At 37.4% G+C, this 13,280-nt stretch overlaps 1 protein-coding gene across 1 annotated transcript in view; it reads right to left on the bottom strand.

The window, feature by feature from the left end:
* TCERG1L (transcription elongation regulator 1 like) overlaps window positions 1–13,280 on the bottom strand; it is a gene marked incomplete at its 5' end in the record, with an annotated part of 189,188 nt that overhangs the window by 27,123 nt on the left and 148,785 nt on the right. The window contains one exon of the mRNA XM_081329237.1: window positions 3,012–3,078. Coding sequence (XP_081185363.1) covers window positions 3,012–3,078 — 67 coding nt within the window. The remainder of the gene's footprint in view (window positions 1–3,011; window positions 3,079–13,280) is intronic.

Here is a 13,280-nt window from a genome sequence, read left to right on the forward strand (position 1 = left end):
TCTGAGGTTGCAGAACAAATCAATAAGTGACATGCGCTGCAAATTATTCTTTTATATTTTCAATCAAATTCATTTTAAATGTATCACAGATTTTAGGAAACTAGTTTGAAAAAGTTAATAAAAGGAGACTGAATTTCAGTAGCGATACAACTTGGACACCAGGGGAACTAAAGATTAGAAACTGGTGAAAGACAGATAGGTCAATTATAATAGAAAAGTTAAAAGCATCTTTCATGTAATAAATTTCATCCCCCCAGTTAAGCAATAACTTATCTACTTGCCATCCATAATTGCATTAAAAAATTCACTCTTAAATTATTCTAAAATGGTTATTGCACGATATTACTAGCACTAAAGCTATCAAATTGTCACTTTTCATATTAGAATAGTGACTTGGATATTGTATTAGCTATTTTAATTCTTTCAAGTTATAATATTCCATAATATGATCTATGAAACTTCCAATCTAATTTTTGGTAACTACAAAGTATTTATATTCAGTGAAATTGATGGGAACCAGAAAGTTAAATCATCAGCAAAGATAGCCAGAGAGAATCTCTTTCTTCCAATATAGTTAATTAAAATGATTTAACAAATCTAATAGTTGTGCATTTATACTTGCACCTAAAAATGAATTATACCATTATGCAAATTAAAGAGTGTTAAACCAGTTTATTAAAATTCTGGAGTTTGAAGAAAACATAAATGGAGTTCAACTATATTTTCTTAATATTGTATCATTTTAAATGTCACCTATCATTATCTAAACCTGAAAAAGAAATATCAATATGAAACTTAATAATGACTACAAACAGGCTTATTTTAATTTTTTTCTTTCCTATGACTTTCATAGAAACTATCTTCATACAAAATTGCTCTAAGGGTTTTTTTCAATCTTTCCAGATTAAATAAAGGTGAAAAACTAGTTTGGCCTGAATAATGGACATCTCATGGATAAACAAATCTACCAGCCACAATCATTAATAATTATTTTATGAATTTGATTAAGGTGCTATGCTCTTAAGTGTGATTATTATCAGAAGTCATCACATTTTTCTAGCTTCCTAGCAAATAATATATATCAGAGTTCCCCAAGCTTTCCGGCTAAGTGGACCAGCGGGGGTGTGTGTGTGGAAGTGTGCTTAACTGAAATAATCTATCATCTATCTGTCTGTCTGTCTGTCTGTCTATCTCTGTCTGTCTGTCTGTCTGTCTGTCTGTCTGTCTGTCTGTCTGTCTATCTATCTATCTATCTATCTTTCTTTCTATATATCTATATATCTATCTAAGATCACTGCAGATGGGGACTGTAGCCAAGAAATTAAAAGACGCTTGCTCCTGGGGAGGAAAGCCATGGCAAATCTAGACAGCACACTAAAAAGCAGAGACATCACCCTGTCAACAAAAGTGCGTATAGTCAAGGCTATGGTCTTCCCAGTTGCAATGTATGGCAGTGAAAGTTGGACCATAAGAAAGGCTGAGCGCCAAAGAATTGAGGCCTTTGAACTATGGTGCTGGAGAAGACTCCTGCGAGTCCCTTGGACCGCAAGGCGATCAAACCGGTCAGTCCTAGAGGAGATCAATCCTGACTGCTCTTTAGAAGGCCAGATCCTGAAGCTAAAACTCAAATACTTTGGCCACCTAATGAGAAGGAAGGACTCACTGGAGAAGAGCCTAATGCTGGGAAAGATCGAGGGCAATAGAAGAAGGGGACGACAGAGAATGAGGTGGCTGGATGGAGTCACTGAAGCAGTAGGTGTGAGCTTAAATGGACTCCAGAAGATGGTAGAAGACAGGAAGGCCTGGAGGAATGTTGTCCATAGGGTCGCGATGGGTCGGACACGACTTCGCAGCTAACAACAACAACAACAACAAATATATCTATCTATCATCTAAATGTAATGGGCTGAATCAGTGAGCAATGTATATATTTGCATTTTCCCTCAGTTATACAATGCATCAAAAAGACAGAGCAAGAAGCTTTAAATTATGAGGAAATTATTTTGGATTGGATATCAAGACAAAAAGCCCAACAATAACATTTATTCAACAATGGTGCAAAGTATCTTAGAAGGTAGTACCGTACTTTTCTTTTCTGGGGATGTTTAAAAAGAGGCTAGATGATTATTTGTCAGAAATGGTGTTAAATGGGAGTTACTCCACTGAGTAGGAGTTTGGACTAGATTATTTGGAAGGGGCCTCCCAATCCTTATATTCTCTGAATCTGACTTATTAGGAAAAATTTTAGGACTCAATATAGTTCAAAATTTCAGAAGGATACTGTATTTCATTTTTAGAATGATTGTACTACAGCTCTGGAGCATCTTTGTAGATAACAGAATAACAGAGTTGGAAGGGACCTTGGAGGTCTTCTAGTCCAACCCACTGCTCAAGTAGGAAATCCTATATCATTCCAGACAAGTGGCTGTCCAGACCCTTCTTAAAAGCCTCCAGTGATGGAGCACCCACAATTTCTGATGGCAAGCCATTCTCACTATTAGAAAATTTCTCCTTAGTTCTTGGTTGTTTCTCTCCTTGATTAGTTTATATCCATTGTCTCTTGTCTTGCCTTCTGGTGCTTTGGCAAACTCCTTCTTCTTTATGGCAGCCCTCAAATATTGGAACACTGATATCATGTCACCCCTAGTCCTTCTTTTCTCTAGGCTAGATATACCCAATTCCTGCAACCGTTCTTCATATGTTTTAGCCTTCAGCTATTTAACCATTTTTGTTGCTCTTTTCTGCACTCTTTCAAAGTCTCTACATCTTTTTTATAATATGGTGACCAAAACTGGATGCATTGTAGGTCTGATCATGACTTGTGTCTTTGTGCCTAAGATGTGGTGGTGGTGGTGATGGTGGAGGAAGAAGAGGAGGAGGAATTGATTTTGCCAGGATTCTCTCTCTCTCTCTCTCTCTCTCTCTCTCTCTCTCTCTCTCTCTCTCTCTCTCTCTCTCTCTCTCTCTCTCTCTCTCTCTCTCTCTCTCTCTTAAATACTGTTAAGACTTACTTGTTTCTCTTTGTTTTGATGCTGCTATCATCACTCATATCTTCTGGATCTGTGCCATCTTTATCTGCTAAAAAGAAACAAACTAGTTAGTGGCAAAAATGTCATTAAACCAACCACATCAGCCAGTTTAACTTTTGTTTTATCAAAGTTGGTTCAGTTTCTAATTTTTCCCTTTCTCTGGGCATTACAAATGATTTAAAAAGTCAGTTGTAATTTGTTCTTCTCACTATTTATTAGTTCAGAACTCCTTCTAAGGTTATGTGCATTACATACACCTATACCTCCCTTTTCTTCTTTATCTCTCTAATTCTCTTTTTAACAGGTTAGAGTGTTACAGTTTTAGCACTTGTTGGGAATCAAGGAATTGTAGTCCAGCACATCTGGAAGCAAGGATTATGCACAAGTAATGTTATCTATGTGCACATTAGTTAATAAAAACAGGATTGATAATGAGATGATTTGATTGTGAAACCAATCACATTCTTTTCACATATATACAGTAGGTAGAAAACAGTCTTTGCAGGTTTAAGCATGGGAATGGTACACCTGGTAGAAGGAGAGTAACAACATTTTAACTGTCCATTTTTCTAGGACCCCAATGGTGAACTGATTCTATGAATCCTCTTTCAAGGATTTATTATCCTCAAAAAACAGTCCTCTCATTTAGAAAAACTCTGTAGAAAAGTAAACATCCTCAGAAATGATTTGCAAGCACTATGAAGAACTTCAAAGATAAACAAGAGCCACATTGTATTCATTGTAAATTTACAATGTATAAACTCTGCAACAATCAACAAACAGTTCACTGAAAAAGTCAACCCAAAGTAAGAGGAATTTATGGCCATGTTTGGAGGGGCTCTAGGACAGGGGTAGGCAAACTTGCTGGTTCAGGAATTCTGGGAGTTGAAGTTTATGAGTCATAAAAGAGCCAAGGTTGCCTACCCCTGCTCTAGGAGAAAAGAGGTTAGGCCCCACATCCAATAATGTAACCCTGGAATTATGGTAACAAACAGAAGTTGTTAAAAGCTCATCACCAATAAGCCATTTTTGCTAATACACTTCCAACATTTCAATAAAACTCTAATCTCAGAATGATTAGAATCTAGTTTAATCTTTATCCAATGATACAATCATGCTGCTTTTAAATTCTAAGAATTTGGAATGCTTGTATCCCAAGAATCTTTCTAAAGAGCACTAATTGTTTTTACTCCATCAAAGACACACTCTGTAGGTATAAAGAATGTACACAAAAGTATGCTCTGACTTATTGGACCGAATTTTCCACAAGAATATGACATTAAATAGCTATAAAATCTTTATCACCACATAAGTATCTAAAAATGTCTAGAAAGAAAAACATTGTATACACTTAAAAGTTATTTTCTCAGGGCGAGAACAAATAACTTGAATCAAGAGTCTATGGAAAGCAAACAATTTCAAAGGATATTAGTCAAAAGGCCCTTGAATTGCCTACTTTCTACAGCAGAATTAAATTGAGTTTAAGAAGAAAATAGTTAGGAACAATAGAGCCAATATATAAAGGTTACCCATTTACTTTATACGAAATATCTTGGAAAAGATACAGTGAAAACATTTTTTTAACGGCCACAAAGAATAACAAAGCAATACACAAACATTTCTAAATAATGCCCAACTTAACTTGGTATCATTTATCAGTTTTGCCCCATTTTACAACTATTCTTGCCACGTTTGTTAAGTGAACCACTGCAGTCATTAAATTGGTAAAACCATTGTTAAATGAATCTGGTTTCCCCATTGACTTTGCTTGTCAGAAGGATGCAAAAGGTGATCACATGACCCTGGGACACTGCAATGGTCATAAATGTGACCCAGCTGTCAAGCATCCGAATGTAAGTCATGTGATCATGGGGATGCTGCAGTGGTCATAAGTGTGAAAACTTTGAATGGTCACTAAGCTAGCTGTTTTTTTCCAATATTTTATTAATTTTTTTATAGTTACACATGTTTAATATTTTATCAGCAACATATTGTCTGGGCTTCAATATTTAGCTTACTAATACATGTTAAACTCCTTTCTCTCTACCTCATTTTTCTTGCCATTGATAAAATGTATCCCATGTTCTAAAATATTCTGAATTTTCTTTCTCTTTCATTTTCAGTGTCAGTCTGTCCATTTATGCAGTCTAAAATTTTCTTATCTCTTACTCCGTTGGTAATTCTTCATCTTTCCAATGTTGAGCAAATATAATTCTTGCTGCATTTAACACATGTAACATTAAGTATACACATTCCTCCTCATAATTTCCTACAATTATACCCAACAGAAATAATTCTGGCTTAAAATCTATTTTTAGTCATTTTCTCTAACCATATATGTATTCTTGACCAAATTCTTTTGGCTTTAGGGCATGTCCACCAAAGACGATAATATGTGCCTGGTGTTTGTCTACATTTCCAACAATTGCTAGATATATTTTAAACATTTTTGCTAACCTCACAGGTGTTAAGTGCCATCTGTAAAACATTTTATACAGGTTTTCTTTGCAAGCCAATGCCTTTGTTATTTTAGAATTTCTTTCCCAAAGGCTTTGCCAGTTTTCTAACTCTATGTTATGCCCAAGGTTTTTTGCCCATGTTATCATTATTTCTTTTTGTTCCTCTTCTACCTTTAAACTTAACATATACTTATACAATTTCTTAATCAATTTTTCATCAATTGAAAAATAATATCTGATCAAATTCTGTCTGTTGTTTGTAAAATCCAGATGTTTTGACATCTTTTTCATATCTCCTTTGAATTTGCAGGTGTGGCCACCATGATAAATCAATGCCCTGTTCTTCCGGTTCTTGTCTGGTTTTTAGTTTCCCTTCAGTATTCAGAATGTCTTTATAAGTCACAATTTTCTCATAGTTAGTTAAGTTTGGGTGAACAAACGCTTCCGTTGCTGAAAGCCATTCAGGTATTTTCATATACATTTTTGCTTTTACTTTTTCCCATTCTAGAAGCAGTGCATTTCTTATATCATGGTTTTGAAAGTATCTATATATTTTATTCTTCCCATACCATAAGAAGGCATGCCATCCGAGTTGTAGATCATGCCTTTCTAGGTATAGTAATCTTTTATGTCTAAGGGTTACCCATTCTTTTATCCATGTTAGTGCAGATGCTTGACTGTATAGGGCTCAATCTGGCAGCTAGCTGTTGTAAGTCAAGGACTACATGTAGATGTATAGACATCAACATTCTTCAGGAAACCAACACATCATTATGCAGACCAACATGTTTGAGACTTCCATCTAAAATACACCCCCAAATCCATCATCTATAGATTCAGTAGACTGTACTACCTATCCAATGGGATCAATATACAGATCAATGCCCATATTAAAAGACAGACCACAAAAATAGATCAGCAGAATATCACTGGTTCTCACCTACAGCTCACAATCAAGTCATCCAAAGATACTATTAATAAGCTGCAGCACATTCTGGCCAATGCCACTGCACTTTCTCAGGCAATGGGTGGCAGGCTCATACCTGATACATATTAAAAACACCTAACCTGAATCAGATTCTTAGAAGCAACAAGAAACAACACAACCTTGCATGTCAGCATACTCTTAGATGTCTGTTTATTTCCACACAAGATTAGAAGGTTTTCACATACTTCTCAACTAGGATAAATGCTATCATTTGTTTTCAATGTCCTTTTTTATATAGTATAAATAAACCAAACTTCAACAAAAAGTATTAACGGACATAAGTTTGACTTCAGAACCAAAACAAGGGCAATGTGATATCCAATCATTTCAGCCTCCCACGACACTCACTTCATCACAGATCTCAAAGTATCCATTCTGGTAAAAAATAAGAGAAGCAACCTAGAATGAAGGAGAAATTTCCTGACAGTTAGAACAATTAATCAGTGGAACAACCTGCCTCCAGAAGTTGTGAATGCTCCAACATTGGCAGTCTTTAAGAAGAGACTGGACAGCCATTTGTCTGAAATGGTAGGGTTTCCTGCCTGAGCAAGGGGTTGGACTAGATGACCTCCAAGTTCCCTTTCAACTCTATTATTATTATTGTTGTTGTTGTTGTTGCTGCTGTTGTTGTTGTTCTGGTTGTTGTTGTCCATTAAACATGAACCTCAGTCAACTGAACATTCAAATTGACTGGCGCTGATGGTTGACACGGGTTGCTGCCAGCATCCTAGGTATCAACCAGGCACCTCCTTAAAATGTAAGATGTCCCAAGTACAGAAGTTTTTTGTAGCATTGCTGGAGTTATTGCAGGAAGCTGCACTTTCTTGATGTGTTTTGCAAAGTTTTTGGACATAGTTCCCAGTGCCCCGATGACAATGGATATCACTGTTACACATTTCATCCATAATCACGCAGTTTTGATGACCAGGTCACAATATTTCATATTTTTTTCCAGTTCTTTTTCTTTGACTCTGGCATCTCCTGGTACAGCGATATTAATCAGCTGTACGTTTCGGTTCTCTACAACTGCAATATCTGGCGTGTTGTGTTCCAAATAGTGATCTGTCTGTATTTGAAAGTTCCACAAGATCTTCACCCTCTCATTCTCAACAACTTTTTCCACCCTATGTTCCCAACTTTTCAGACATAGGCAAGTCGTATTTTTCACACAATGCCCAGTGGATTAATTTAGCAGCTAGGTCATGTCTAGCTTTGTAATCAATTTGCGCCATTGCAAAGTCAGCAATTTGGATTGTCAGTGGATTTTTATATCTTTGCTTTCATGGCATTAATTTGTAGTGCTTGTTCTTGAGCAGCCAGTATTAAGCCTTCCGTTTCTTTCTTCATGGTTCCCATCTTAAGCCATGCCCATGTCAAGTTGTTATCACATTTTCCTTCAATGTTTTTCAAATGCTGTCCATGCAAAGCTTTGGTTTTCCATCTATTTAATCTGTCATCCAGCCGTTTTTCCTTATATTCTGCCTTTGTTTCTGTTATTTTTATAATGCTCTCTGTTTTCACAGCCTGCAGCAGTTTTTCTGTACTTTGATTCACATAGTCATTCAAACTTCGTTTTTCTTCTTCTACAGTTTGGTGGATTTGCAATAGCCCTCTGCCCCCTATTATTCTTGGCAGGTACAACCTGTCGATGTCACTTCGTGGATGTAGAGTGTGGTGCATATTCAAAAGTTTATGCAACTTCTGATCTAGGTTTTCCAGTTCAGCCAAAGTCCAGTTGATAATTCTAGCTGGGTAGTGTATTATTGTTGTTGTTGTTGTTGTTGCTATTATTATTATTATTATTATTATTATTATTATTATTATTATTATTATTATCTCTACATGGGGCTGCCCTTGAAGATCACTCGGAGGCTTCAACTGGTGCAGAATGCGGCCGCGCGAGTTGTAATGGGGGTTTCCCGATACTCCCATGTAACACCTCTACTCCGTGAGCTGCATTGGCTTCCGGTTGCCCTCCGGGTGAAATTCAAGGTGCTGGTTATCACCTATAAAGCCCTACATGGCCTGGGTCCGGGATATCTGAGGGAACACCTGCTGCCGGCATCAAATGCCCTTCGCCCAGTGCGCTCCCACAGGGAGGGTCTGCTCAGGGTCCCGCCGGTAAGAGATTGCTGGCGGGTGACACCCAGGGATAGGGCCTTCTCGGTGGGAGCGCCTGCCCTTTGGAACCAGCTGCCGGTGGAGCTGAGAACTGCCCCCGACCTCCGATCATTCCGCCGGGGCCTGAAGACCTGGCTCTTCGAGCTCTCGGGCCCAGACTGAGGAGAAATTTTAATTTGGGGTTCTTTTTAATCGACTACAGGGTCAATTTAATATTTTTTAATTTGGTTCTTAATTTTTGTATTTTGGATTTTTAATTCCCTGTAAACCGCCCTGAGTCCTCAGGGAATAGGGCGGTATATAAATATAACTAAATAAATAAATTATTATTATTATTATTATTATTATTATTCCTAGCACAATTTTAGCACCAACATAGACCAAGAGGTTTCAGAAAATTTTAATACATTACAATTGTTAATTGATAAGGTACTCGCTAGGGACCTGTATTTATATAACCATCTATTTTTCCTTCTCTTCTGCCTGTCTCATCCCATTTTAAATCCTGTAACAATTTAGCTACTTCATACATTTGATGAAGTGAGCTTCGGCTTATGAAAATTTTTACCTTTTCATAACATATATTAGTCTGAAATGCTACAGACTTCTTTTAATTTTGAACCAAGTACTAAAGATTGTAAAGGAGAATGTGAGAGATATGTCATTCCTTCTCAAGCTTCCAGATATTTTAGGCTAATTCTCCTATTTGAATATTATTGAATGAATGAGAGATAAGACTGAAACATCTAATTATTTGCAATTAAGAAGCATGTTTGTTTAGACATTCACTCATTCGAGTAATAATACACTATGTGGACCAATGAGGCAAAAGTTTAAAAGTCATGGGTAATTGCTTAAGCAGGGCTATTGGTTTTGAGCTGCAAAAATCCAGATCACCACTAGATATCAGCAAAGAAAAAGGTAAATTTTTGATTGTGATTCCAGCTACTGGTTGGCTTCTCTTTCTTTCTTTCTTTCTTTCTTTCTTTCTTTCTTTCTTTCTTTCTTTCTTTCTTTCTTTCTTTCTTTCTTTCTTTCTTTCTTTCTTTCTTTGCAGATCCTGTTTTGTGGCCCTAGTTTAAGCGTGCTAATCCTTTCCTAATGTATTACTTCAAGAGACATTATGTCCCTCAGGAGTCTTGTTGTTTTGTTTTGCTTTAATCCATTGTTCTTTCTTTTTCTTCTGATTAAGTCTCATTCAGTACAGACCCAATCAATCTTTTAATCCATTTTCAGGGGCTATTTCTCAACAGCTTCCAGCTGTGAATTTTTAATTCTCTCAGGAGCCAAACAGGCTTTGACACAGAATCCTGAAAAAAGAGTTTCTTTCAGAAAAGCATATAATGAAAGAATCCCACACAGATTTATAGTATTATGGCATCACCGAATTAAAAAGGAGCATAGATAAACTAATCAAAGCTCAATTTCCATGCTGGAGTGTCCACTACAGAATTTCTGACAGATGACCATCCAGCCTCTCTCTGAAGACTTCAGGTAAAGGAGAATTTATCATTTCATGTAGCAGTCCACTGCTGATAGCTTATTCAATAGAAAATTCAGGCTGTAGTCTGAAACTCCATCCTTGTAAGTTTAACCCACCGATTCTGGTCCTGCACTCTGGACCAATAGGAAATTAAGTCCACTCTCTTTTCTATGTATTATCCTTTCAGATATAGGAAGACAGCTAACATAAGTCTCACCAATTGTCTCTTCTTCAGGCTAAAAATACCCAGACCCTTTAATCATTCCTCCTAGGATTTGGTTACCAGGACCTTTACCATCTTGGTAATCCTTTTCCTGAACTTACTCCAATTTGTTATTGTCCTTTTTGAACTGTAGTTCCCAGAACAGGACACAATATTCCAGACTGATTCCTTAAGGAGGACCTCTTAAAAGACAGGCTACAAAAACAGAACAAGACAAGGAACTGCTTTTACCGGTTCTGACTGAAGTTCAAAACCTCCTTAAGCTCAAAGACTCCTGTTATTCAAAGCCCTCTTTGAAAAGTGGATCAAAATTGTCATCTATTTCTTTAAAGTAGACCATAATTCCTAAGTACTCAGCCTGCAGTTTGCCTCCTCCTCATTTTTCTCCTGCTTTCTTTTTAAACTCTTTCACAATTGTGAGAAAAAATGTCTGCCTAATGTGACAGCACAATCCACACACAGGAGTAAAGTAGCAGCAGAATTCAACTGTCTATAGATGAACCCAAAACACATCAAAGAATGCTCAATAGACCTGGAATTGCTCAATAGGCCTGGAATTGCTAACTGTTGGAGGAAAGGGGAAAACATGGAGAAGGGAGAGTGATATGGAATGGAGTTATAAGGAGGGGAATTTCATGCTGATATATTCTATCACAAGACTAACCTATTCCTTACCTACCTTAAATCCTTCATTCAGAAGTAGTGGAATCAATTATCCAGAAAACACAATGAGTTTCCACTAAATGAAATTAACAACAGCTTTGTTAATGTCAATGAACATGAATTCTCATATCATTGTGAAAAAGTTTTTCATTTTCTATTCATTCCTGAGTTTCAAGCATATATGCCATGGAAGAGGTATAATATTTTTTAAAAAAAATAATTATGCTTTGTCAAATTTAGTTTCCCCGTTCATTTAATAAGCATGATGAAAGTTTAAAACAATATTAATACCAACTTTGCACAAAACCAACATATGCCTCGACAGCAAGAATTTTAACATGGCTTACTTAGAGTACTTACGCAATGAATTAAAAATTATTAAAAACTATTTGCATACTTAGAGAAATGTAGCTATAAGCTACCACTTAGAGAGTGGTACTCAGAAATGCTGATACAGCTAGAGAAAGGGCTGTGACAGGGAAGGAAAGAAACCAGAAGAGAAGTAACTTTTGCTATCTTTAAATGAAGAAATAAACTTAAAAAACCGCATCCAAATAAATTCCTAAGGAACTTTTAAAGCACTCGGTGAATGAGAAAAATCAAACAAACAAACAAATGAGCAAAAGGTATTCTCATCTGGGGAAGAGTCAATTGGAACCTAGACAGTAGATTTCAGGGCAATATTATTTTTCAACTAGCCACACTAACTTGATGGCATATAATCAGTTTATCAGTTATTTGCTCACTCCCTATTTATTTCAAGCACAAAAACACAGGCCAAAACTTTCTCAGTGATATATTGTGTAAAGCAATACAGGCAGTCCTTGACTTATGACCATTTGTTTAATGACAGGTTAAAGATACAATGATCTCTAAAAAAAAAGTGACTTACAACATGTCTTCGAAGTTACCACTGTTGCATCTCACCCACATTTGGGATGAGCAAATGAAATCAACGATGGAAGCCAGATTCACTGAACAACTGTTTGATTTCCTTAGCAACCACAATAAAAATGGACATAAAATCTGGTCCAGTAATGTCATGACTTGCTTAATAACTGCATCACACAGCAGCTGAAAATTCCAGTCTAATTGTGGTCATAGGTCGAGGGCTAACTGTAGCCATACATTCCACCTTTTTTGTCCACCATAAACTCTCAGCAGATACATGCCATTCCTGACTTCAATGTCATACCTAAGAAAGGTAATTTTCTCTCTTGCTTTCTAATCCTCAATCAGAAAATAAATGTGGCTCGTGAAATTTCAGATTAAAATGTGCAAAGACATTCTCCCCAGTATTTAAAATGAAACTCATGTTGTGATACAGCTGTCTTCAATAGCCCTGTATCTGATTTTTTGTGACTTGTCACCTTCAAGGACTTGTGCATATGATGGAGAGATGGAGTCTAGTAAATACATCCCTGGAAGAGGAGGGAAATTTTTTAGCTGGTGCTGGAATTTCTGTGGAGGAACCTCCACATATATTACTATACCATGCTTAGAGCCAGGCAAATGGTGCCCTGGCAAAATCAGAGAAAATGCAGGATAAATGGCTACAGTGGTATGGTCATGTACGACGAGCAGCACCCCACACTGTTGCCTATATAGCCTTCCACTTTAATATAAATGGCATGCGCCCACATGGAAGGCTGAAGTACAGATGCAACATATAATGAATGTGGAAATGAAAAAAGCTCAGTTAGATCTAGATACTGTGCTTGATGGCACAAAATGGCACTTGTTGGTCCAAAAAAGTAGACCTTGCTCCTGCAAAAAAAGTGCTAGGATGATGATATTGATGATGATGATGATGATATGACCATGTGTCATGGCCCCACTGAAGTCCGGTTCAGAGGATGAGGAGGAGTTAGAACCGGGACTGTCTGACAGGGATGGCACATGTCCCTTGGCATGTTTGGAGAGGCCACAGGCTGAAGACAATGTTCTCCCAGGCTCCTCAGGCATTGGGGGAAGTGGTTGACCAGACGGAGAGCTGCCTGCCTTCCTAGACACAGAGGAGGATCCCCTCTGATGAGGAACAGCTGCCTCCTCCACTCCATCCAAGGGCACAGAGAGCGTAGCGTAGGCAAGCTCAGAGAAGGGCTGCAAAGCTGCTCGGGAGAAGGTTGCCCCGCCACTCTTCACAAGGAACACCTGCAGTAGAGTGACTTAAGGTGAAGCCATGGGGAGTTAGACTTTGCCAGGAACAATTGTTTGTTTTGGATTACACTCCCCTGGCTTTGACTCGTGCCTTTTTCTCTTGCTTCAAGGACTGCTTGTCGCCTTTTGCTTTGAGGACTGTGCTTTATCTCTC

The sequence above is a fragment of the Vipera berus genome (assembly GCF_964194415.1).
Source record: "Vipera berus genome assembly, chromosome: 5".
NCBI classification, from domain to species: domain Eukaryota; kingdom Metazoa; phylum Chordata; class Lepidosauria; order Squamata; family Viperidae; genus Vipera; species Vipera berus.